Source organism: Kogia breviceps, chromosome 3, assembly GCF_026419965.1.
Source record: "Kogia breviceps isolate mKogBre1 chromosome 3, mKogBre1 haplotype 1, whole genome shotgun sequence".
Taxonomy (NCBI): Eukaryota; Metazoa; Chordata; class Mammalia; order Artiodactyla; family Physeteridae; genus Kogia; species Kogia breviceps.
In genome coordinates, this window is record NC_081312.1 from 153,493,814 (window position 1) to 153,521,426 (window position 27,613).

The 27,613-nt window shown below is 45.0% G+C and overlaps 2 protein-coding genes across 6 annotated transcripts in view; one reads left to right on the forward strand and one right to left on the reverse strand.

Annotated features, from left to right (window-relative positions):
• ADAMTSL3 (ADAMTS like 3) overlaps positions 1-27,613 on the forward strand; it is a 468,377-nt gene that overhangs the window by 409,658 nt on the left and 31,106 nt on the right. Inside the window, exon 25 of one of the 5 annotated variants that reach the window (XM_067030017.1) lies at positions 18,839-19,299. The exons of 3 other annotated variants lie outside the window; for them this stretch is intronic. In XM_067030017.1, the coding sequence (XP_066886118.1) occupies positions 18,839-19,070 (232 nt within the window). In that variant the 3' untranslated portion in view covers positions 19,071-19,299. Of the gene's footprint in view, positions 1-10,553; positions 11,128-18,838; positions 19,300-27,613 lie in introns of those variants that run through there. One more of the 5 variants, XM_067030023.1, reaches the window with a different exon arrangement.
• On the reverse strand, positions 40-26,683 carry LOC136793849 (serine/threonine-protein kinase MARK2-like). Its single transcript, XM_067030024.1, has 6 exons — positions 26,392-26,683; positions 26,047-26,198; positions 13,449-13,529; positions 12,231-12,431; positions 8,924-9,028; positions 40-1,688 (listed from the first exon to the last, which is right to left on the reverse strand). The coding sequence occupies exon 6, from the start codon at positions 1,659-1,661 to the stop codon at positions 435-437; it is 1,227 nt and encodes a 408-aa protein (XP_066886125.1). The 5' UTR covers positions 1,662-1,688; positions 8,924-9,028; positions 12,231-12,431; positions 13,449-13,529; positions 26,047-26,198; positions 26,392-26,683; the 3' UTR covers positions 40-434.

The window sequence follows — 27,613 nt, forward strand, 5'->3', positions numbered from 1 at the left end:
CTGCGCAGGGAAGACGCAAAGCAGAGTGGGATACATCTTTCTGGAGCATCAAGTTTATTAACTAAAATTGGAAGAACCAAGGAGTTCTTGGAACAAGAACCACCCCACCCCCCCACCGCCTCCCCCACCAACACGGAAGACAGAAGACTGGGGGAGGGGAGACGTGCCCAGGAAGTGACAGTCCAGTCTCTGAAGTTTCACCCAGGTGGGGGTTGAGGGGCGGACCTGCAGCCACGGTGGCCTCTCTCTCAGTCGCCCTGGCTGCTCCGGACCATCCTCTGAGCAGGCCAGGGTCTTGGATACGATGCTTCTGAAGGCCGTGCAGAGAACACACACACACACACACACACACACACACACAGACACATCTTCCACTGGACCGGGTCCCAGGGAGCGCGGCGGCCTGATCTTCCTGCCTCGGTCACCCATGGGGTTCAGATGGGCTTCACTTTATTGTGACGCCTCATGCTGGGCAGCTTGCAACTGCAACAAAGATGCCTTGCAAAGAAGGTCCAGATTCTCCCAGCCACCCCTTGCTTTTTCTGGCTGTGGCCAGAGGGAATGGATGAGGACATACTCTCAGGCTGCGCAGCGTGGGGGGACCTTCCAGGGCTGCACACACGCAGGGGGCAGCTGGTTCCCGCTGGGGCTCCAGTCCTGCTGCTGGTGGAGGGGGACGCCCCAGGGCCACACTGGCGGGCTGGGCTGGGGGTGGCGGTCCTCGACTCCAGGCTGGCTGGGGGACAGGCAGGCTCACTGGTCTTCTGCCCTGCCTGCTGGTCTTCCCGCTGTGGCACATTTTCTCCCTGGTGGAGCCGCCCGGTTTCCCGGGTGGACAACTCAGGGCTTGGCAAAGGCTCGAGTTCACTGCCACCGAAGTCCCCGGAAGACAAGGGCCCTGCAGCTCTGATGGAGAACACCACCGTTGGTTTCTTGGAGCTCACACTGCCTTCTCCTCCGTCCTGCCTGTCGTCCCACGCCGAGTCCCGCATACTCGTCACTGTCCCCTCCAGGTCCTCTTCACAGGGTGGCTGGGGTGGCTTCTTCCGGCCCATAGTCACCCATGGGTGCCTCATGAGGTCAGGTAAGGTGCCTCTGTCACTGGGGTCGCGGGCGATCATGTTTCGTAGGAGACTCCGTACCTCTAAAGAAAGGTAGGTTGGGATGCGGTAGTGCTCCGTTACGATTTGCTCCCGCAGCTCCCGCAGGTCTTTCCCCACAAAGGGCCGGAACCCGGTTACCATGACGTAGAGCACTACTCCCAGGCTCCACACGTCCACCGCGGGGCCGCTGTACCTCTGCCCCAGCAAGACTTCCGGGGCAGCATACGGGACTGTGCCGCAGACCGTGTCCAGTTTCCCTCTGGCGTCACACATGTTGCTGAAGCCAAAGTCTGCAAGTTTCAGGTTCATGTTGCCATCAAAGAGGAGGTTCGCTGGCTTCAGGTCCCGGTGCACGACGCCCCTCTGGTGGCAGTGTTGCAGAGCGGAGACCAGCTGCTGGAACAGGCCTCGGGCCTGTGCCTCTGTCATCCGGCCATGTGTGTCTAAGTAGTTGCACATGTCCCCACCACTGACGTACTCCATAATTATGAACATCGCCTCCTCTGTGTCAGTCACCCCCAGCAGTTTGACAATATTGGGGTGATCCAGAGCCTTCATACAGTGCACTTCCCGCAACAGTCGCTTCTGGGAAGTCGAGAAGTTCCGATGCCTCTTTTTAATGACCTTCACAGCCACCTGTGTCCCGGTCACAATGTGCCGGGCCAGCTTCACTTTAGCGAAGCTGCCTTCGCCAATGGTGTGGAGGATCTCATAATCACTAATATGAGCCTCCTTGGCAGCAGAGTTGGCTGTGAGGCCCTGCATCCTTGTGACCTACCTACACTGACTGACGGCACTAACTGGGCAAGGCTAACTATCCTCACTAACAAACAACACTAACTATGCTAACTGTGCCAACAGCGCTAACGGGTACTAACTACACTAACTATGCTACAAAACTATAACTATAAAAAAATATAACCAAAAAAAAAGTCAACAAAATGGCAGGAACAAGGAAAAAAACCAGCTAACTGTGGGTCCAAGGCCGTCAGGTCACCAAAAGCAGCTTCCTGGGCTCCGAGGACCAAAAACCTGGGCCCAGCTGGGCTCTTATAGGGCTTCTGTGAGGTGCACCTCACAGTGGTGCACTGTGAGGTCAGAGCAAGAAATGGACCCATCGCAGCTGGGGATAAACCACAGTGGTCTTCTCACTTTTTGAGTTCAAGGCCCCTTTACACTTAGGAAAAAGGATCCCCAAGAAATTTTTCTTTACGTGTGTTATTAGATATCGGTGTTCACTTTGTTATAAATTAAAATCGGTTAGGATACTTCAGTGGCCTTTTTATTTCTAGTTTGAAAATGTGTAACAATTTTAAAGACCTCATAATGTCTACACTTGAAATAGTCAATTCCTTTCCCTTAAATTCTGGTCTCCAAATAATGTCACAACTTAACGGACTTCACAATACCATACAAAATGTTCTGTCGCATAAGACACGATAAGGTAACGTTATGAAAGTCTATGAAGCTGAGACAAGATTTGCCAGGAAGGTCATGAGCAGATAGAGAGATTTCTCATCAGGAGCCTCGGAGGCCAGATGGCACGGCTCAATGTACTTGAAGTGTTGAAGGAAAGAAACCGCCAACCAAGAATCCTGTACCTAGCAAAACTTTCCTTCGAAAATGAGGGAGAAATCAAGACGTTCTCGGTTAATCAAGAGTTGAGAGAGTTCTTAACCACCAGTCCTGCCTTGCCACAGGGAGTTCTTCAGGTTGGAGTCAAGGACCCCGGACAGTAGTAACTCAAAGCCTTAGGAAGAAATAAAGACCTCGGGTAAAAGTAGATAGACGGGTGATGAGAAAAGCTAGTACTGTCGTTAACTTTGGTTTGTAGCTCCGCTTTTCGTTTTCTGTTTGATTTAAGAGACTAATATATAATAAAGCACACACACGTAACAAATCATCACCTCGTTTCTAATACTGTCTCTTTGTTAATTTGGGGGAAAAGTCCGACTGGTCTCTAAGATGAATGAATGTATGTGTCTGACCTCAAGGACTGCATTTGGAAATCACAGTGTCTCCGTCTCCAGTACAAAGGTTAATAACCAAGGTCGGGTCCCTTTGAATGCAGCAGCTCAATAAAACAAGCTACAAGATAGATGGATCTGAGGCAACAGGGACAAGAGCAGGCTTCAAGAAAAGGAGCAGAGGAACACTAGTAATTATGTGCACAGACGTCTCAGAACCGGTATTCCAAATACCACCTTGAACGCTATTATAATCAAAAAATACCTGGGAAAAAAATGCTTAAGAAATGTGTAGTAGACCCTGTCTTAGTCTGCAGGGCACCAAAAGAGAAAACCACAGATGGGGTGCCTTCAACAGCAGAAATTTATGTTCTCCCAGTTCTAGAGGCTACAAGTCCAGAATCAAGGTGCTGTCGGGGTTGGTTTGGGTCAGACTTCTCTTTCTGGCCTGTGGACAGCCACCTTCTAACTACATCCTCACATGGCCTCTTCTCCGTGCACACACACACACCAGAGTTCTGGGGTCTCTTCCTCTTCTTAGAAGGACACTACTCCTGTCAGATTAAGGCCCCACCCTTATGGCCTCATTTAACCCCTAACCTCCTTAGAGACCCTACCTCCAAATACAGTCACACTGGTGGTTAGAGCTTCAATATATAAATTTTGAGGGGACAGAAACGGGTCCGGAACATTATGCCCTTTGGTCCCCCCTAAATTTACGTCCTTCTCATGGGCAAAATACACACTCACCCCATCTCAATAGCCCCAGAGGTCTCAACCCATTCCGACACCGATTCCAAGTCCAAAGCCTCATTAAATTTCACCTGATCAGGTATGGGTGAGAAACGACACATAAAACTAACCGTCACAGAACCCATAAAGAAAACTGTAACACACTGTTGAACCACGTAACAGAGAAGCCGAACAGTCCATTCCTTTAAGTGAACTGAAACCTGTTACGTAATTCCAACTCAGGTTACCGTAGAATTCTTTTTTCGGAACTTAACGATAATTTTGACATTCATGTGGGAGGAATAAGTGAGGACGAGTTAAGTTTTAGAAAAGCAAATTACTAGAGGTATAGAAAGACTTTCCTTATCTGATGTCAAAGCGTGCCGCAAAGCTATTGTAGTAAGATAGTGCAGCATTAGTACAGGAATAGACGTTGAGTCATGGAATATAATTAGAGTAGAGAAACAGACCCATGTAAAATGAGTTTAACCTTCAAAGGCAGCCCATCATAGAGGGAAGAATAGTTCAAACCAAAATAAACAGTATAAAACTACAGAAAGTTTTTTTTTTTTTTTTTTCCGAGACATTAAAGAAGATTTAAATAAATGAAAAGACATCCTATATTTATGGATCAAAAGACTTACTATTATTCAGATGACAGCACTCCCCAGGCTGATCTACAGATTCAACACAATCCCTTTCAAAATCCCAGCTTCTCTGCAGAAATTGACAAGCTGATCCTAAAATTCATGTGGAAATATAAAGGACTCAGAATAGCCAGAACAATCTAGAAAAAGAACAGAGTTGGAGGGCTCAGACTTCTCAAGTTCAAAACTTACTACAACACTGTGATAATCCTGAGAGTGTGGTACCAGCATAGCATAGACACACAGATTGATGAAAGAGAGTTGCAAGTGTGGCGATAAATCCATGTACCGGTGTCAACTGATTTTCTGCCAAGGTGACAAGACCATTCAACGGGGAAGGAATAATCTCCTCAACAAATGGTGCAGGACAACTGAATAGCCACCTACAAAAGAATGAGCTTGGATTCCTAGCCTACAACATATACAAAAAAAATTAAGGCCAAACTTATCAGAGACCTAAACTTAAGAGCTAAAACAATAAAGCTCCTGGAAGAAAGTGTAGCCATGAATCTTCCTGCTTTGGATTAGGAGATGGTTTCTTAGACATGACACCAAAACACACGCTACAACCACAACAAAAATAAATTGGACCACATCAAAATTAAAAACTTTGTTTGCTACGAAGGACATGATCCAGAAAAGTGGACAGCCCACAGAGTGGGAGAAAGTATTTTAAAATCATATATATGAAAGGGAACTTGTTTCTAAAACATACAAAGAACACTCAAACTCAATAATAAAAACGCAAATAAACTAATTAAAATATTGAAAAGGATCTGAATAGACGTTTCTCCAATAAAGACTTACACATGGCCAATAAGCACAGGAAAAGATATTTAGCATCATTAGTCATTGGGGAAATGCTAATCACAAAGAGAGAGAGTAGCAAGTGTTGATGAGGACATGGAGAAATTGGAACCTTAATACTTTGCAAACGGGAATGTAAAATGGTCTAGCCACTTTGGAAAACAGTCTGACAGTTCTTCAAAAGGTTCCATGTATGGGTTACCACATGGGTTACCAGTGATTCTACTCCTCGGTATGGACCGAAGAGAAACGAAAACAGGTTCACACAAAAACTTGTGCGTGAATGTCCACAGCAGCATTATTTATAAGAACCAAGACGTGGGAGTAACTCAAATCAAACCCATAATAAAACCCCCAAAATCGGAAATAACTGACCGATAGATAAATGTGGTGTATTCGTACAATGGAATATCATCTGGCCATGCATGAAAAAGAATAAAGTACTAATATGTATTACAAAGGTGATGAACCTTAAAGACATTATGGTCAGGGAGGGAAGAAGGCAGATACAAAAGCCCACAAATTGTACGATTCTCTTCATACGAAGTGTCTACACTCGGTAAACCTCTAGAGAAAAAAGTAGCTCAACAGCCAGTTGTCTAGGCCTGAGGGGGGAGAGGCCATGGGAGGAATTGGGAGTAGATGCTAAAGGGGACAGGGTTTCTCTTGGGGATGGTGATAATGTCTTAAAGTTGACTGTGGCGATGGTGGCACAACTCTAAAAACCATTCAATTGTATACATTAAACAGTGACTTGTACAGTAGGTGAATTATATCACAATAATGTTGTTAGGGAAAAAAAAAGATTGTATGAGGGAAATTGGTCAACTAATGTAAGAAAAGAAAGCAAAATGAGAGCTCAAACTCACAGACATCACGTACGTCAGAATACGTTCTGACTTGATTAAAGTGCTCAGTGTAAAAGTAACTAAACTGGACTAGAACTATCAGGACGGCAAAGACCTTTTCAAGCATAAAACACATTACAAGAAAAATTAATAGGTGCTATGAGTACAGAAAAATTTAAGAACTGCATGTCAAAATATTTTTTTTTTTTTTTTTCTTTTTCTGTAACTGAACTCACCTCAACACAGAGCCTTCATTTTTGCTCTGAGCAGGAAAACCCAACCTTGCCCATGGCTTCTGGTTTTAAGCACAGTCATTGCCGAACCTAAGCCTGGTCAATTACAGACTGGCCCCGTCCTTTCCCCTTCTGCCCAGAGGTGGTCGAAGTTTCTGGGGGAAAAGAGGAGGAAAGGAAACTTCTGGCTCCGAAGGGGGGCTGTCTGGTCCTTAGAGCTGGGCTTCCATCCTCCCTCACTTCCCTCGGGGACAGCTGACCCCCTCCCCGTAGCTAGTCCTTAGCCATGCCGCCGCAGCACACGGTTTTGGAACCCCAGCATGCATGAGCTCACAACGTTGTTTATACCGCATTGTGCTTTTGTTCCAGTGTCCTGGACGTTGCCTGGGTCGCGCTGTGAGGAGGCAGCAGCAGCATCATATAATTTGTCAACACCCCAAGGTTGTTCTGAGTCCGGCTGTGATGACAGGAGGTAGCGGCCCCGCCCTAGGGCAGCACACAACCTCTGCCACCTCAGTAGTGACTGTGATCGCCTGAAAGTGGCATCCTCTGTCCTCTGTACCGCCTCTCACAATGGACAGTTCCTACTAAATTATGATTTCTCATGGTGCCACCCTCAATAGTATGTATTATACCAAAATACTCATTTACATCTACTATTTATCATTACAAATTATTTGGATGTTCAACATACAGGGACACCGCAAAGAGAAAGGAAAAAGTAGCACTGAGAATAGACAGGTATCTTTCCCTCTATACACAAAGCTGATGGAGCCTAATAATATTTCATTTAGGTTTACAGATTAAATCTGTCACCTAGTGTTTTCAAGGAACTACTTTATTCCTTTGTTTAGACACTGTTTGATTAGGACGTTGGCACAGAATCACGTCCAACGTTATTAGCAGAGAATAAAATTAACTTTGATCTCGTTAAGGGGCTGACACAAGAAAAAAAACGCTTCCCTCTTTTATAGAAGTCTGAGCTGACAGATGATTTAGGGATAGGAGAACTTTGTTTGTGATTTTCCCTGGCCGGGAAGCGGGGGCGCCCCAACTCCCACATTGTGCAAGGGTCAAGTGTATAGTGCTTCAAGATGAGCAGTGAGTCTTTCTAGAAAACATTCATGGTGCTGGAATTGAAATTCCCCTTCACTTGCGACAGGCCTGGGAGTTTCCAAGGTCACTTGATGAAGACAAAAATCAACCATTTTACAGTAACTTGTAAGACTGTGTTAGCCTAATGAGGCTGAGCCACACAGAAGATAAGTAATGGGACACCTCAGAGATCTCAACGGTGTACTTCCTTCTTTCCTTTCCTTTCTTCTGTCCTTTCCTCCTTCTCTCCTTGACTCTTTCCCTCCTTCCCCTTCCTTCCCTCCCTCCCTCCTTCCCTCCCTCCCTCCCTCCCTCCCTTCCTTCTCTAAGGCCTACATAGGTTACAAGCAGTGGGCAGCATTATCGGGACAGTGGAAAAGGTACACCTTTATTTCCAACTCACATAAAGTTTTCTAGGAAATCCCCTCTATTTTCTTGGCAGTTTGAAATACTTTGTAATCTTTAGTAACTCCGCAAGGACACCGAACAAAGTCCACATTTTACAATCTAAACACTAATGTAAGGCTTGGGTCCTCTCTCATGTACAGGGTGATGAAATCCCAAACATTCCGGGCTTTTACATATCAACATTTTGGGACTTTACCATTTTTCCACTATTGTCCTTTATTCTGCCCGAGGTCTAATCCAGGATCCCACATTGTGTTTTGTTGCCTTGCCTCTCTAGCCTCCTCCAATCTGTGATGCTTCCTCAATTTCTTCTTGTCTTTCATGACCTTGACATTTTTGACCATGACACCGGCTACAGGTTCTGTAGAATGTCCCTCAATCCGGGGTCATCTAGTGTTTTCTCAAGATCAGAGCGAGGTTATGCATTATTGCCCTTCTTAATGCATACTAACAGGGGGAACAATAGGCCACTAAGTCCTATTACTAGTGACTTGATCCTTGGTTCAGGTAGTTTCTGCCAAGTTTCCTGTCTATTAGGTTCCTATTTTTCTCCTTGTAGTCAATAAATACTTCTTTGAGAGACAATACTTTGACACTGTGCAAATACTCTGCTTCTTCGTAAAGTACTATCCCTCAAGGTTAGCGTCCACTGTGGATTGTGCCTACAACAATTATCACGAAGTTGTTCTAACCGTGACCTTCTATTTCCTTCGTTCCTTCTACTTCTGCTAATTGGAATCCTCTGGAAGGGAAGAGTTGTCCCTTCTTCCCCATTTATGCACTTTCTGGATATCCATACAGACTCCAGGGGATGCATATATATCTAGATATAGTTATAGATATCTGTATCTAGATATATCTCGAGGGACTGAAATCCAACACTATCATTATTTTGTTGCTCAAAGCATGCTAGCTTTGGCCATTGGGAGGGTTAAAAGGTTGACTGCGTATACACTGATCCTTGAATACGCGTGCACGTGCGCGCACACACACGCAAATTTTTTTCCCCCCTGTATCTATGCGTTCATACTGAAACCTTGAATGCCACTCCAGCACATAGGGTCATTAATATATAGTCCATACCTTTTTCCTGTTGGTAAACTTCTTTCTCTGACAGGGAGAAGCCAGGCTTTCGTTATCTGCAATATATTTTCTTGGTCGTAGTTTCAGGGCTGCTAACACGTACCCCTGTGAAAGCAAAACAAGAAATTACCAACTGGAGGACACTATTTGTATAGTATTCTTTTTGTCTACTGCCTTATGGTGTCCAGTGAGAACCCACTTCCAGAGTGACTTAGGTCATCCCCTTCCTTCCCACCCCCTGCAGTGTGGTTCCTGTGATTCATTCGTAGTACAGCCATCCTCATTTATCACGGTCTGCACTCCTCCTTGCATTCTCCCCACCTCTTGGTGACAAATTTTCTAAATCTCGTTTAAAAACTTAAAACAGGATTTTTTTCCAGCTCCCATAAACATTTTTTTCTACCACAGAAAATTGGTTTTGCCCTTGGGAAACCAATGTTCTGTTACTTAGCTTCCTTTTAAACGTGATTTGATGATTAGAAGTCTCAGTCCTCTAGCCTACCATGCCCCCTCATCACTCAGCACACATCCCGCCAGGAAAACCAGCCACACATCAGGGGTATTTACAGACCCCGGTTGGTCAGTCACACTGGCCTACATGTCAGGTGCTCCGCTGGTTTCCTTCCCTTCCCCTAGGAGGGCCCCGCTGCTGATGCTACCCGAATTTTCAGCCTTGGCCTAGACTTGACAAATGCTCCCAGAGAAGTACACAGTTGGCCATCTCAGCTCATGTAGGAAGGGCTCCCCTCGGTCTGTAATTTTAGTTCTTTGCTTCCATTAAAAAGAGATTTTTAAAAATTTATGTGTCTTTTTAAGCTGTTTCAGTGGAAGTAATGGCTTTCTGCCATCTGCTATGTCCTATCTGGTAGCAGAACTGAGAACTTGTTACTGGCTACGAGAAAAACGTTAATGAAGCTCCTCAGTCTGACAAGCAAGACTTCACAGTCTGATCTCAACCTACATGTTTGGAACCATACACCGATCTCCCAGATCCTGAAATTCTCTGGTTCCCACCACCATGTTCGCTGAACCCACCCTCTTACCTTTCTGGCTTTATGATTTTTTTGCTCGCCTCATCCTAAGCTTTTAGGATATCCCTCCTCTTTCTATATATCAATACTTACTAGTCCGTGATGCATTCCCAGACTAGCCTGGAGTGGTGTCTTGCTTAGTCTAAGTGTTTGAAGCCCTAACTGTTCCGTTACTTTTCTTGTGAATTATTCGCCTCTTCTTGTGATATCTCCTGTTTTGATTTCTCGTATGACTTACCTAATTCTTCAGGCTACTACCGCTCTTCTTTCTCAACTCAACTGTAAAGTTTCTAAATGTCAACAACGATGCTCAATTCAGATCTCTATTCCTTATAGTGCCCGGCACACAGAAGAGTCGTCCCTAAGAAGTATCACATCAAATACTGACCTATTTTCATTATCTACATGTTCATCTGAATGACTTTCTAAAGCAAGGCTGCTGCTAGGGGCAGGTATGTTTCTGTGTCTAAGAGCCACCAGTTTCACAGAACCACATCTCCAGAATCTACATGTCACCCTTCTCACCATCTTGTAGAGTTTTTCGTTTTTGTTTCTAATCATATCCCATTTCTGCCTTTGCTCTGTTCTCTCATTCTTAGGTGACAGTGAGAGAGAGTCCCTTCCCATTGTGATTTCTCTTCCGCTACAGACCTGTCCTGCCGTAGGTATCTACAAAGCCTGCAGTACCATCATCACGCAGAACGACGAATTATTCCCTCGGCCCTTAGTATTCGTTGTCTCATGCCCGAAAACCTGGAAATACAAGGAGCCCTGTTCCTCCCTAGGGAAGATGAGGAGAGAGAAGGCCAGAAGGAACCCAGGGATCCTCAACACTGGATTACGGGAGTGGAAGTACAGGAATCTATAGGAAACCCAGCTAATGAGAAGCCAGAACTAGTGTTGGGGTGTGTGTGTATGTGTGTGTCTCATACGTAAACAGTCACAGCATCAAGGAGTATCACTACTGTTGTACTTTTTCAATAGACTTTGTGGGGAAAAAAAGAGAAAAGAAAATCTCCCTATGGTTGTTTTAAAAGACCTAGTACAGACCGTTCACCAATTACCTTTTATGTCAAATTATTACACAATACACTGTCTCCTCTGCATACCAATAAATACCTAACTTAGCAATTACTGTATGCTATATTAGATTATTTAACAATATATTTGTTCACCATGTGCATTGTCTTAAAAATGTGTCCTTTGTACAGATCTCCCTCCTGGGCTGACATACAGATCACAGCCATACGGATACCATATACTTTAGTTACCCATTGAACTGGTAAGAGTGACACTGAAAGAAAAAGTATGTATTCTCTTATTACCGGTTTAACGTATAAATCATTACTTTTACTGTGGATGGCATCGCTCGTACAAAAGGGTTTTATATTAGGACATACCCGTTCAGTTATATCACATAACCAGTGAAAAGGCTGTAAGCCTAAATATGCAATTACATTATTAACAAAAAAATATGAACTAACAAGTTAGCCTACTGTGTAAAAATAAAGGACCCCACTCCCTGCCCAAAAGCAACAGACCATTATATAGACTCAGATTGATTGGGGGGAAGCACCTGGTCATACGTTGTACAGTCCTTACTCTTCCAAGTCGGTTGCCAGGAGGCCGGAGGTATTCCAGGCTGGAAGTCTTGGAGGAGCAGGTTGCCTAGCTGGTGCTCCAACACTGTCTCGCTGGGTGGACAAGCCTATTGTATTCTGAGGTTCAGTATCAGGGACCATCTGCTAACAGATGCAAGCTTCACCCTCTACTCCAGCCTTTCTCAGTATAAAGGGAGTATTTTGGTTCTCTGCCTGCTCACTCTTTTGCTTTACCGGTTGGTTCAGAACTTGAATGGAGAAGAGGGCTGCTCTTTACTTGACTTTCTCAAAGGCTCCAGTATGCTCAGTAAAGTTTCAACCCATGCTGGGATGGAAGGAAAGGAACAGTGCCGACTAAATGTGGCATAATGTGACACGTATGACATAATGCTTGTTCGGTGGTATCCTTTGTTTTCATGGCTGGAGACAGAGAAAACTAATTAAGTGGCTGAATTTGGACAGGAATCCAGGCCTCTTAACTCTCCACCAAGCAAACAGTCTGCTTTTTTTTTTCTCACTATACAATACTATGTAGACAACAGGGAAAAAAGTTTTTTCCTAAGCCACGGAGACTTACGTTGGGCAATGCACCAACATCATGATCTGATGTTAGATCTCAAAGCTGGAAGGAAGTTTTTGGTTTTTGGCTCTTTAGTTTTTGAAATGGCAAGTTACCTGTATAGGTCGGGACGGTATCCAACTTCCCTTTTTTAACGTGTCTCTCCAAAGGCCGAGCTATTGCCACACGCTGCACTTTACAAGAATTAAGATGCCGTGTGCAGGTAGTACCAAGATCGATCTCCCCCTGCTTTGGTTTAGAGTACTTCTGGTGCATGGCGAGGCTGTTTGACTATTTCAGAAGGACGAGAATCCGACCTGAAACATATAAATTTGAAACATAGCTTCACAGGTTCTTTTATTTCTAAGTTTTTCAATGCAGTATTAAAATTTTCCAGACTTTTTTTTTTTTTTTTTGACTTGAAAAGTCTAAGAAGATATGAAAATGGTGACGGTTGATAAGCTCCTTGAAAGAGATTACTGAATTCCTTTATGTCCTATCCAGTGACTAAATATAAGAAAAATAAATGTCAGAGATCCTAGTTTTCGAAACATCTTTACAGTGGATCCTCAGTTAACTGGATCTTACATAAATACCATCTTCAAATCACTGAGTGTTTTCCTAACCCGGAAGGAAATCTCAGGTTAAAGATTTAATGAATCCGAAAACAATTTTAACTCTATCGCCTGGGTCCAATTTGTCAAAATCCTTCTTCATCCTATTAAGGACTCTAATAAACGATTTGGGCATGCTCTCTTCTTGCTGAAGTCATGCTGTCTTTCTGCTCACCATTAAGTAATCAATTAAGGAAAGAATTTAACGTCTAATCTCTGGCCTTTAGACATACATCATATTCAGAGTACTGATGTGGGTCGGAGTCATATGGTACCCTAGCCACCCTGGGCATTATGTAACATTATGTGGCGGAGGTGGTACTGCAGACGCTGAGGTTGTCTGGTGGGGTGGTGAGACCACGGACTCAGACCGATCAGACTCCCTGGGTCCAAATGCTGCCTCTGTCATTCACCAGATTTATCACGTGGGATAACTTACCCTGTCTATGCTCCAGTTTCCTTAGATATCAAATAGGACAAGAACACCATCTACCTCACCGGGTGGTTGGAAGGACTGACACATGCACGCATGGACAGCATACGCATGAGTGTTCAGTACACAGTAAGGACGATATGTCAGCTCTACAGATAACTACAAGTCTTCAAAATGGCTTTTTTTCTTTGGGACACTGTTCCACTCACTGCATCATTTATTTAAACCATCCTGTATTAATCAATATTTTCTGTTTATGTCCATAAGCTCCAAAAACCAAAACTCACTGAATCCCTTCTCCAGTCACGATATGACCTCTCCGACTTGTTAACTCTGCTGGCCAATGCAAGGGACACGGGTTCGAGCCCCTGTGAAAGCAAAACAAGAAATTACCAACTGGAGGACACTATTTGTATAGTATTCAGGGTAAATGCACTCTTAGTCATCTGATACATCCTAAAACCCTTGACGTGTCTGGAATCATACTTTCAGGGCAGACTTCCGGCCAACTCTGGCGATCATCTACTGTGCGACAGCTGTAATGCTATAAAGGAGCAAAAGTCCTGTACAAGTCCAGACATCTGCTCTTTACACAGTCTCTTCCTATATTACAGAAAAGTATAGAACAGAATGACACATGATTCTGTGTTGGTACAGATGAATCAGCAGCTTTCTGCTGCCTAGTCAACGTGGTCCCCATGAGGGAGTCAAGCAAGACTTCCGAACCCCTTGAATGGGGCTCTTGGAAATACTGCTAGTTCCCTAGTCAAACTACGAAGAAAAGATCGAATGTTTTAGGAAGTGGAAAGACGATGATTTAAGAAATGGAAGTTTTGCTTTTGTTGGCATATTTGAACCTTTTGGGAGTTGGGACATTTCTTTCTTTCTTTCATTTTTTTACTTTATTATTATTATTATTATTATTTTTACTATTACAGGCTACTTGAACAAGGCAACTGAGAAAGCCCAGAATGGAAAAGCAACTGCCTTTGACAGAGAGATGTGGCAGGTTAAACTTTCTTGATTTTAACACTCCGAGTTGGTTAAATGCAAAATCTTTATTCGATAAACATGGACAGTGTGAAATTTATTTCAAATTTCCATTATGAATCATTAAGGCATCAAGAAAGAAAGGAATAAAGGTGAAGAGAAAAGAGCAACCATTCCCATTTGCTCTATCTCAACCCACTGCTCAATTCCTTCATCTCATTGACTATAATGTGTCGTTATCTCGTTTACCTGATCTTTGCTGTGGGACTATCATTCCCACAAGACTATAAACATAGTGGGAAAGCCCTTCTTTCCGTTCCCTGTCATGCCCAGTGAAGAGTCCGACACCTGCCCACTGCATCGTGTCTGTAGCAACAGAATCACCAGCAGTGCTGGTTAAAAATGCATATTCCTGGGATCCACTTCATTATCTAGTGACTATTTTAGGTGGAGCTCTGGAATCTGCCATTTTAACCTTTCTAGATGATTCCAAATCACACCAGAGTATGAGGACTATGGAAAATCTTCACATCTCTGGAAGAGCCGCAAACCCTCAAAAGTCACTGGAATCACCAAAGCACTGCAAGAGTTGCCTGAAACGTTAAAGGTACAAGTACTGGAGTAAAACGTTTGAAGGTCTCCACCTTTGCTAGGTAAGTAAAATAAACTCTATCTGAAATGAAAAGAAAATGGATAGCGCTAAACGTTAAAGTTGTTACAGAGCATTTCAAAAACCCTCAATTATAGAAAGCTGATGTATGCGTTCCTGGAAAGCAAGAACCTCTCTTTATTGATATTTTTATACTTACTGCCTAAGAATGTACCTTGACTATAGTGTACACAATTAAGAAAATAGAGAAAAGAACCCAATGAACTGACAGAGATCAAAAGAGCCGAGTCCAAACGAAAAGTTTAGGCTCAAAAGGACTTTTCTGTCTTTCACACACTGAATAAATAGGGAGTGCCTACTACGGGCAATGATGCCCATTCCATGTGGGCAATGATGTCGCCTATGCAAACATAAATCACTTATCATAGTTTCACTCACATGAGCAATTGTATATACACATGGCAGAGAAAACGATGTTCTGAGATGGATGGCTGTTTTGACTGACACAGTGAAAGAAACAGACATTTGAAAAGATTTAGTTACACAGTATGAAAAAAAAAAAAAAAAAAAAAAGATTCAAACAGCAAGATGAAAAAGTAGCAGATGCAGGTCAAAATTTCCCTGAAGGGGTCTCCTAAAGAGAGGCAATGAACTGAAATATTAATGAGTTTGTTCTCCCAGTTCTTTTCCCCTCCTTTATTTCAAGCAGGTAGTCAGGACCCTGATATTTCCTTCTCGCAGGACTTTTGGAAGGGCCGAGGATATAAGCTGCCTGAAGTCAACACGTTCTCCTGTCTTTTAGAAAACAATTCATGAAGAGATGAAATCAGACGTCCTTCTGGAAATAAGGTCCTAAGAGGAAACAGATGGTCCTGGACTGCAAGAGAGGGAAGAGGGGACGATTCCCCAGAGAGAGGAAGGAGGTAGAAGATTGAGGGGGAGGGAGTTCTTACAAGAGCGGGGGTCTTTGCCCCATTCTATCAGTGTTCCAGGAGGTGGCCGGATATCAAGAGTTGGCTAGGTGGAAGCCTACAACAGCGGCTCCCAGCTTTGCCAAGATTCTTGTACCTCATACGTAAACTTCAAAGCAGCGGAGGCACCGCTCCTGAAGGGATTCTGCGAACTTCAGCAAGAGACGTTTCAGGGGGAAGCATTACCAATGTCTAAAGCCCAGAGAAGACTCCTTCCTCTTGCATTGGCAATGCCTCTGCTCCCTGGATCATTTTACTGCTTGGAGAAAAGGGAGCCTCCAACATAGTGAAGACTGAAATTGCCTGACAGCTGGATGGGAAAGGAACTTAGGTTGGATAGAAATTAATTCAAAGATTAGAAAAAAAACTAAACAATTTTCTTGCCTATCAGGGTTTTCAGATATGAATCAAATCCTCAAAGGTCGACTTATCTTTAAATCTGCATCCAATCAGCAAATTAAAAACAACATTTTCCATGAAACTACGGGGAAACTGCTTTCCATCACCCTGTGAAGGGTTTTTCCTTTGGAGGGGATTACAGGACGACAGGATTGACGTATCCGTAATATTTATTTAGCAAATAGTCGTCTAATCCCTGGGTCAGCAAGGAAGCTGAGGAAGGAGAAGACCGCTTACAGGTTAGGCAGCAGAACTCACTGACCAATTCTGGGCTTCAGGAGACTACCTACTCCATTTTCAGGCTGGCAGATCTCACAGGAAAGCAGTCTGGATGGGACTGGGAAAGGGAATATGGTCGGGCCCGGATGGAAAGCTAGGAACAGAAGAAAGCGTAACACGGGTTGAAAACCCATAGACTTGCACACCGTTCTACTCTCCTTCCGTTTCCTTTGATTTACTTAATTTTTTAATTTTGTGGGCATAGGGGCTTCCCTGGTGGCGCAGTGGTTGAGAATCTGCTGGCCAATGCAAGGGACACGGGTTCGAGCCCTGGTCCCGGAAGACCCCGCATGCCGCGAAGCAACTAGGCCCGTGAGCCACAACTACCGAGCCTGAATTGGCTGCTTGTTTCCCTGTGGTATTTGAAGGAGAAACTGATGATGAGGTTAATTGGGAACCCCTCCCTTATAAAATTATAAAGGAATTAAAAGTAGCCTGTGCAGATTATGGGCCTTTGGCACCACAGACTCTTACATTATCGGATACTCTAGCTGATAGATGGATGACTATTTATGATTGGACACAAGTGTGCACCTCCACGGTCTGGGGCCAGTGTCCTGTGCTTTCTCATCCTGAGTCTCCTCGGGGTGGTGCACCGTCAGGGCAGCCATGTGATGGCTTGATGGCTGCAGCATCCTTTGTTTACTGATACGGCAGGCAATATTGTAGCTCCCAGTGCCAAAATTCACAGTAAAAACAAAGAAAAAAAAAACAAAACAAAACAACAAACAAACCAAGACAAAAAACCAAACACTAGCAGCACTTACCGAGCACAAACCTGTGAGGCAGACACTATTATCAACCTCATTTTACTGAGGAGGAATCGGAGGTGTACATAATGTTGTACAGCTGACTGCTCTGTGCAAATGCCCACCCCGGATCCATGATCTGTGCCTTGGAGGAGAAGCGGGAGGCATGGTCACACCGTGAAACAAAGGAGATGCCTCGGAACACGTCCTTAGAAGAGCCGTGGGTACCGCGGGCCCCTTGACCTCTCTTCCAGTGCCGCAGGCACCTTGACTCTGGCATGAGCTCTTCCTATCCTTCAAAGGAAGAGCTTGTGCAAGAGCCATCTGTCCCTCAGGAAGCAGCAACCCCATGCTAGAATAACCGGGAGGGATTTGATCCAAGAAAACTGGTTTACGTCAATTCTTGATTCTCACAAAGTGAGAATTCACACTGGGAAATTTATCCTTATTTACTGAGTACTCTCAAGCCTTTAGCCGCTCCTAGAAAAAGCAGAGTCATACACCTTCAGACCGAGGAGACACAGTAGAGATCATCTAACCCTAGATCCCTCTACATCAGGGGTCCTGCCCATTTCAGTGCCACGGAGCCCTCCGTAGTCTAGAGAAGCCTATGGCTCCCTTCTCAAACAAGGGTTTTAAATCTATAAAATAAAATACACTCGATTACAAAGGAAGCCAACTAATTATACTGAAATACAGTTACTGCAGGAGTTTTAAATGTGATGTAGTAGTAAAGCTGCTTCTCTATTAACACACTAAAGAACAGGATCTACTAGTACCACTGATTTTGAAACGGTGATGAATGTAATTGCTGTTTTGGATGCCTGCCACAATTTTCATGTCATGTGAAAAGAGCTATGATTTCTGTTGGTAACAGAATCACAGGTACTGCTGCTACTCCTACTCTACTACGTTGTGGCCTGCATTTTTACAACTGAAGGCAATACTCAATCGCCGTTAGAGCTTAGTGACAATGACGATGTCCTCCTTTTCCCATCCAAGTCCATGGTTCCCTTGGAGAACCACGGGGCTCAGGTTAGGAACCCCTACTCTGCAGCCTCCTGGTGGCAGCTCGGACATCTTGAGTGACAGAGCACTCAATATCTCCAAGGTGTCCAGTTCCTAGTTCAGTCTCCTTCAGTCATTATGAACTTTAGGGTGAGAGATAAAACTAGAAGCAGTCCCAGCTTTGCTGGCATGTTAGTCATGTGACCATAGCTATTTAGCCCTGTGGACATCGGGGCCTTCACTGCAAGAATGGGAACAAGATGACAATTACATTAGAAAACATGCAAATGTCTCAGAGCACATAGGTGATTTAGCACTATTTTCTTCCCTTTGGTTTCAGTGAGTTGAAACCCACCTTTTTGAAGTTTCCACCTAATTTTGCCCTAGCTCTACTCTATGAAGCCGCACAAGTCATGGCTCCTTACGTACTTGAAGACGGCTCTATCCCGCCCCTCTACTGGCTGTCTCCACGTGGTGATTCTGTGGCTTCTCTGAGTAAAAGAAAAGCTGAGCGTATGGCTGGGAGTTATCTGTGCCGCTGCCCATTCCCAGAGAGATGTGTGAGGGCCCTGCGACAAGTCATCACGTTAGGATCGATTTTTCCTTTGGAAGGCACTTCCTGTACGATCTGTCCTACCTGCCCTTACTAAGCTGCTGTACTCTTTGTTTAGGTGGTTCACGGGCACGTGGTCAGAGTGCTCTGTGTCTTGCGGTGAAGGATTCCGCAGTCGGCAAGTGACCTGTAAGCGCACGAGAGCCAACGGGACTGTGCAGGTGATGCCTCCGAGAGCATGTGCCCCCAGAGAGAGGCCTCTGGGAAGAAGACCCTGCTCCAGTCACCCCTGTGTTCAAGGGCTTCTTGAACCAGGGAACCAGGGAACGCTGACAAATCTAGTGGTTTGAAAGTATGCTCATCTAGTATAATCTTCCAGTCCCCGTGGTCAAACCCCTGTATCAAAACAAGGAAATTTAAAAAGAGACTTCCCTGGCAGGCCAGTGCCTTCCAAGGGCAGGGGGTGCGGGTTGGACCCCTTGTCGGGGACCAAGATCCCACATGCCTCGCGGCCAAAGAAACCAAAGCATAAAACAGAAGGAGTGTTGTAACAAATTCAATAAAGACTTTGAAAATGGTGCACATCCAAAAAATAAAATACACCCATGCATCAGGGGCCCCTCCGCACGGGGGAAGAGGAGAGCCCAACTGCCGCGTTGACAGTCATGAAACTCAGCTGCACAGGGACCTTACCACACCGCGCACAGGCTGGTTCACGGGACCTCCTTATCCTCTCAGGGGCCTCTCTGTTGTCATGAACACAGGCTGCAGGGACCAAACGTTCCCCTCGGCCCTTCTGAAAATGTTCGGTAACGTTAGCGCAGGAAGGTATTTCACACTTTCTGCATTTCTGCCCTGCGGTGCAGCAGTTGTTGCTGTTGGGAGTCACTGTGCTAATTCTCTTGGGTCATCTTGCCCTTTAGTTGTTCTGATTAACTCCAAGCACTACATGGTTACACACTTGTCTACCTGGAAAATGCACAGCCCCAATTCTGCGCAGGGAAGACGCAAAGCAGAGTGGGATACATCTTTCTGGAGCATCAAGTTTATTAACTAGAATTGGAAGAACCAAGGAGTTCTTGGAACAAGAACCACCCCACCCCCCCACCGCCTCCCCCACCAACACGGAAGACAGAAGACTGGGGGAGGGGAGACGTGCCCAGGAAGTGACAGTCCAGTCTCTGAAGTTTCACCCAGGTGGGGGTTGAGGGGCGGACCTGCAGCCACGGTGGCCTCTCTCTCAGTCGCCCTGGCTGCTCCGGACCATCCTCTGAGCAGGCCAGGGTCTTGGATACGATGCTTCTGAAGGCCGTGCAGAGAACACACACACACACACACACACACACACACAGACACATCTTCCACTGGACCGGGTCCCAGGGAGCGCGGCGGTCTGATCTTCCTGCCTCGGTCACCCATGGGGTTCAGATGGGCTTCACTTTATTGTGACGCCTCATGCTGGGCAGCTTGCAACTGCAACAAAGATGCCTTGCAAAGAAGGTCCAGATTCTCCCAGCCACCCCTTGCTTTTTCTGGCTGTGGCCAGAGGGAATGGATGAGGACATACTCTCAGGCTGCGCAGCGTGGGGGGACCTTCCAGGGCTGCACACACGCAGGGGGCAGCTGGTTCCCGCTGGGGCTCCAGTCCTGCTGCTGGTGGAGGGGGACGCCCCAGGGCCACACTGGCGGGCTGGGCTGGGGGTGGCGGTCCTCGACTCCAGGCTGGCTGGGGGACAGGCAGGCTCACTGGTCTTCTGCCCTGCCTGCTGGTCTTCCCGCTGTGGCACATTTTCTCCCTGGTGGAGCCGCCCGGTTTCCCGGGTGGACAACTCAGGGCTTGGCAAAGGCTCGAGTTCACTGCCACCGAAGTCCCCGGAAGACAAGGGCCCTGTAGCTCTGATGGAGAACACCACCGTTGGTTTCTTGGAGCTCACACTGCCTTCTCCTCCGTCCTGCCTGTCGTCCCACGCCGAGTCCCGCATACTCGTCACTGTCCCCTCCAGGTCCTCTTCACAGGGTGGCTGGGGTGGCTTCTTCCGGCCCATAGTCACCCATGGGTGCCTCATGAGGTCAGGTAAGGTGCCTCTGTCACTGGGGTCGCGGGCGATCATGTTTCGTAGGAGACTCCGTACCTCTAAAGAAAGGTAGGTTGGGATGCGGTAGTGCTCCGTTACGATTTGCTCCCGCAGCTCCCGCAGGTCTTTCCCCACAAAGGGCCGGAACCCGGTTACCATGACGTAGAGCACTACTCCCAGGCTCCACACGTCCACCGCGGGGCCGCTGTACCTCTGCCCCAGCAAGACTTCCGGGGCAGCATACGGGACTGTGCCGCAGACCGTGTCCAGTTTCCCGCTGGCGTCACACATGTTGCTGAAGCCAAAATCTGTAAGTTTCAGGTTCATGTTGCCATCAAAGAGGAGGTTCGCTGGCTTCAGGTCCCGGTGCACGACGCCCCTCTGGTGGCAGTGTTGCAGAGCGGAGACCAGCTGCTGGAACAGGCCTCGGGCCTGTGCCTCTGTCATCCGGCCATGTGTGTCTAAGTAGTTGCACATGTCCCCACCACTGACGTACTCCATAATTATGAACATCGCCTCCTCTGTGTCAGTCACCCCCAGCAGTTTGACAATATTGGGGTGATCCAGAGCCTTCATACAGTGCACTTCCCGCAACAGTCGCTTCTGGGAAGTCGAGAAGTTCCGATGCCTCTTTTTAATGACCTTCACAGCCACCTGTGTCCCGGTCACAATGTGCCGGGCCAGCTTCACTTTAGCGAAGCTGCCTTCGCCAATGGTGTGGAGGATCTCATAATCACTAATATGAGCCTCCTTGGCAGCAGAGTTGGCTGTGAGGCCCTGCATCCTTGTGACCTACCTACACTGACTGACGGCACTAACTGGGCAAGGCTAACTATCCTCACTAACAAACAACGCTAACTATGCTAACTGTGCCAACAGCGCCTACGGGTACTAACTACACTAACTATGCTACAAAACTATAACTATAAAAAAATATAACCAAAAAAAAGTCAACAAAATGGCAGGAACAAGGAAAAAAACCAGCTAACTGTGGGTCCAAGGCCGTCAGGTCACCAAAAGCAGCTTCCTGGGCTCTGAGGACCAAAAACCTGGGCCCAGCTGGGCTCTTATAGGGCTTCTGTGAGGTGCACCTCACAGTGGTGCACTGTGAGGTCAGAGCAAGAAATGGACCCATCGCAGCTGGGGATAAACCACAGTGGTCTTCTCACTTTTTGAGTTCAAGGCCCCTTTACACTTAGGAAAAAGGATCCCCAAGAAATTTTTCTTTACGTGTGTTATTAGATATCGGTGTTCACTTTGTTATAAATTAAAATCGGTTAGGATACTTCAGTGGCCTTTTTATTTCTAGTTTGAAAATGTGTAACAATTTTAAAGACCTCATAATGTCTACACTTGAAATAGTCAATTCCTTTCCCTTAAATTCTGGTCTCCAAATAATGTCACAACTTAACGGACTTCACAATACCATACAAAATGTTCTGTCGCATAAGACACGATAAGGTAACGTTATGAAAGTCTATGAAGCTGAGACAAGATTTGCCAGGAAGGTCATGAGCAGATAGAGAGATTTCTCATCAGGAGCCTCGGAGGCCAGATGGCACGGCTCAATGTACTTGAAGTGTTGAAGGAAAGAAACCGCCAACCAAGAATCCTGTACCTAGCAAAACTTTCCTTCGAAAATGAGGGAGAAATCAAGACGTTCTCGGTTAATCAAGAGTTGAGAGAGTTCTTAACCACCAGTCCTGCCTTGCCACAGGGAGTTCTTCAGGTTGGAGTCAAGGACCCCGGACAGTAGTAACTCAAAGCCTTAGGAAGAAATAAAGACCTCGGGTAAAAGTAGATAGACGGGTGATGAGAAAAGCTAGTACTGTCGTTAACTTTGGTTTGTAGCTCCGCTTTTCGTTTTCTGTTTGATTTAAGAGACTAATATATAATAAAGCACACACACGTAACAAATCATCACCTCGTTTCTAATACTGTCTCTTTGTTAATTTGGGGGAAAAGTCCGACTGGTCTCTAAGATGAATGAATGTATGTGTCTGACCTCAAGGACTGCATTTGGAAATCACAGTGTCTCCGTCTCCAGTACAAAGGTTAATAACCAAGGTCGGGTCCCTTTGAATGCAGCAGCTCAATAAAACAAGCTACAAGATAGATGGATCTGAGGCAACAGGGACAAGAGCAGGCTTCAAGAAAAGGAGCAGAGGAACACTAGTAATTATGTGCACAGACGTCTCAGAACCGGTATTCCAAATACCACCTTGAACGCTATTATAATCAAAAAATACCTGGGAAAAAAATGCTTAAGAAATGTGTAGTAGACCCTGTCTTAGTCTGCAGGGCACCAAAAGAGAAAACCACAGATGGGGTGCCTTCAACAGCAGAAATTTATGTTCTCCCAGTTCTAGAGGCTACAAGTCCAGAATCAAGGTGCTGTCGGGGTTGGTTTGGGTCAGACTTCTCTTTCTGGCCTGTGGACAGCCACCTTCTAACTACATCCTCACATGGCCTCTTCTCCGTGCACACACACACACCAGAGTTCTGGGGTCTCTTCCTCTTCTTAGAAGGACACTACTCCTGTCAGATTAAGGCCCCACCCTTATGGCCTCATTTAACCCCTAACCTCCTTAGAGACCCTACCTCCAAATACAGTCACACCGGTGGTTAGAGCTTCAATATATAAATTTTGAGGGGACAGAAACGGGTCCGGAACATTATGCCCTTTGGTCCCCCCTAAATTTACGTCCTTCTCATGGGCAAAATACACACTCACCCCATCTCAATAGCCCCAGAGGTCTCAACCCATTCCAACACCGATTCCAAGTCCAAAGCCTCATTAAATTTCACCTGATCAGGTATGGGTGAGAAACGACACATAAAACTAACCGTCACAGAACCCATAAAGAAAACTGTAACACACTGTTGAACCACGTAACAGAGAAGCCGAACAGTCCATTCCTTTAAGTGAACTGAAACCTGTTACGTAATTCCAACTCAGGTTACCGTAGAATTCTTTTTTCGGAACTTAACGATAATTTTGACATTCATGTGGGAGGAATGAGTGAGGACGAGTTAAGTTTTAGAAAAGCAAATTACTAGAGGTATAGAAAGACTTTCCTTATCTGATGTCAAAGCGTGCCGCAAAGCTATTGTAGTAAGATAGTGCAGCATTAGTACAGGAATAGACGTTGAGTCATGGAATATAATTAGAGTAGAGAAACAGACCCATGTAAAATGAGTTTAACCTTCAAAGGCAGCCCATCATAGAGGGAAGAATAGTTCAAACCAAAATAAACAGTATAAAACTACAGAAAGTTTTTTTTTTCCCCGAGACATTAAAGAAGATTTAAATAAATGAAAAGACATCCTATATTTATGGATCAAAAGACTTACTATTATTCAGATGACAGCACTCCCCAGGCTGATCTACAGATTCAACACAATCCCTTTCAAAATCCCAGCTTCTCTGCAGAAATTGACAAGCTGATCCTAAAATTCATGTGGAAATATAAAGGACTCAGAATAGCCAGAACAATCTAGAAAAAGAACAGAGTTGGAGGGCTCAGACTTCTCAAGTTCAAAACTTACTACAACACTGTGATAATCCTGAGAGTGTGGTACCAGCATAGCATAGACACACAGATTGATGAAAGAGAGTTGCAAGTGTGGCGATAAATCCATGTACCGGTGTCAACTGATTTTCTGCCAAGGTGACAAGACCATTCAACGGGGAAGGAATAATCTCCTCAACAAATGGTGCAGGACAACTGAATAGCCACCTACAAAAGAATGAGCTTGGATTCCTAGCCTACAACATATACAAAAAAAATTAAGGCAAACCTTATCAGAGACCTAAACTTAAGAGCTAAAACAATAAAGCTCCTGGAAGAAAGTGTAGCCATGAATCTTCCTGCTTTGGATTAGGAGATGGTTTCTTAGACATGACACCAAAACACACGCTACAACCACAACAAAAATAAATTGGACCACATCAAAATTAAAAACTTTGTTTGCTACGAAGGACATGATCCAGAAAAGTGGACAGCCCACAGAGTGGGAGAAAGTATTTTAAAATCATATATATGAAAGGGAACTTGTTTCTAAAACATACAAAGAACACTCAAACTCAATAATAAAAACGCAAATAAACTAATTAAAATATTGAAAAGGATCTGAATAGACGTTTCTCCAATAAAGACTTACACATGGCCAATAAGCACAGGAAAAGATATTTAGCATCATTAGTCATTGGGGAAATGCTAATCACAAAGAGAGAGAGTAGCAAGTGTTGATGAGGACATGGAGAAATTGGAACCTTAATACTTTGCAAACGGGAATGTAAAATGGTCTAGCCACTTTGGAAAACAGTCTGACAGTTCTTCAAAAGGTTCCATGTATGGGTTACCACATGGGTTACCAGTGATTCTACTCCTCGGTATGGACCGAAGAGAAACGAAAACAGGTTCACACAAAAACTTGTGCGTGAATGTCCACAGCAGCATTATTTATAAGAACCAAGACGTGGGAGTAACTCAAATCAAACCCATAATAAAACTCCAAACATTGGAAATAACTGACCGATAGATAAATGTGGAGTATTCGTACAATGGAATATCATCTGGCCATGCATGAAAAAGAATAAAGTACTAATATGTATTACAAAGGTGATGAACCTTAAAGACATTATGGTCAGGGAGGGAAGAAGGCAGATACAAAAGCCCACAAATTGTACGATTCTCTTCATACGAAGTGTCTACACTCGGTAAACCTCTAGAGAAAAAAGTAGCTCAACAGCCAGTTAGTTGTCTAGGCCTGAGGGGGGAGAGGCCATGGGAGGAATTGGGAGTAGATGCTAAAGGGGACAGGGTTTCTCTTGGGGATGGTGATAATGTCTTAAAGTTGACTGTGGCGATGGTGGCACAACTCTAAAAACCATTCAATTGTATACATTAAACAGTGACTTGTACAGTAGGTGAATTATATCACAATAATGTTGTTAGGAAAAAAAAAAGATTGTATGAGGGAAATTGGTCAACTAATGTAAGAAAAGAAAGCAAAATGAGAGCTCAAACTCACAGACATCACGTACGTCAGAATACGTTCTGACTTGATTAAAGTGCTCAGTGTAAAAGTAACTAAACTGGACTAGAACTATCAGGACGGCAAAGACCTTTTCAAGCATAAAACACATTACAAGAAAAATTAATAGGTGCTATGAGTACAGAAAAATTTAAGAACTGCATGTCAAAATATTTTTTTTTTTTTTTTCTTTTTCTGTAACTGAACTCACCTCAACACAGAGCCTTCATTTTTGCTCTGAGCAGGAAAACCCAACCTTGCCCATGGCTTCTGGTTTTAAGCACAGTCATTGCCGAACCTAAGCCTGGTCAATTACAGACTGGCCCCGTCCTTTCCCCTTCTGCCCAGAGGTGGTCGAAGTTTCTGGGGGAAAAGAGGAGGAAAGGAAACTTCTGGCCCCGAAGGGGGGCTGTCTGGTCCTTAGAGCTGGGCTTCCATCCTCCCTCACTTCCCTCGGGGACAGCTGACCCCCTCCCTGTAGCTAGTCCTTAGCCATGCCGCCGCAGCACACGGTTTTGGAACCCCAGCATGCATGAGCTCACAACGTTGTTTATACCGCATTGTGCTTTTGTTCCAGTGTCCTGGACGTTGCCTGGGTCGCGCTGTGAGGAGGCAGCAGCAGCATCATATAATTTGTCAACACCCCAAGGTTGTTCTGAGTCCGGCTGTGATGACAGGAGGTAGCGGCCCCGCCCTAGGGCAGCACACAACCTCTGCCACCTCAGTAGTGACTGTGATCGCCTGAAAGTGGCATCCTCTGTCCTCTGTACCGCCTCTCACAATGGACAGTTCCTACTAAATTATGATTTCTCATGGTGCCACCCTCAATAGTATGTATTATACCAAAATACTCATTTACATGTACTATTTATCATTACAAATTATTTGGATGTTCAACATACAGGGACACCGCAAAGAGAAAGGAAAAAGTAGCACTGAGAATAGACAGGTATCTTTCCCTCTATACACAAAGCTGATGGAGCCTAATAATATTTCATTTAGGTTTACAGATTAAATCTGTCACCTAGTGTTTTCAAGGAACTACTTTATTCCTTTGTTTAGACACTGTTTGATTAGGACGTTGGCACAGAATCACGTCCAACGTTATTAGCAGAGAATAAAATTAACTTTGATCTCGTTAAGGGGCTGACACAAGAAAAAAAACGCTTCCCTCTTTTATAGAAGTCTGAGCTGACAGATGATTTAGGGATAGGAGAACTTTGTTTGTGATTTTCCCTGGCCGGGAAGTGGGGGCGCCCCAACTCCCACATTGTGCAAGGGTCAAGTGTATAGTGCTTCAAGATGAGCAGTGAGTCTTTCTAGAAAACATTCATGGTGCTGGAACTGAAATTCCCCTTCACTTGCGACAGGCCTGGGAGTTTCCAAGGTCACTTGATGAAGACAAAAATCAACCATTTTACAGTAACTTGTAAGACTGTGTTAGCCTAATGAGGCTGAGCCACACAGAAGATAAGTAATGGGACACCTCAGAGATCTCAACGGTGTACTTCCTTCTTTCCTTTCCTTTCTTCTGTCCTTTCCTCCTTCTCTCCTTGACTCTTTCCCTCTTTCCCCTTCCTTCCCTCCCTCCCTCCTTCCCTCCCTCCCTCCCTCCCTCCCTTCCTTCTCTAAGGCCTACATAGGTTACAAGCAGTGGGCAGCATTATCGGGACAGTGGAAAAGGTACACCTTTATTTCCAACTCACATAAAGTTTTCTAGGAAATCCCCTCTATTTTCTTGGCAGTTTGAAATACTTTGTAATCTTTAGTAACTCCGC

Coding starts and splice junctions, on each gene's coding strand:
- LOC136793849 (XM_067030024.1), bottom strand. CDS start 1,661: ATGAAGGCTCTGGATCACCCCAATATTGTCAAACTGCTGGGGGTGACT.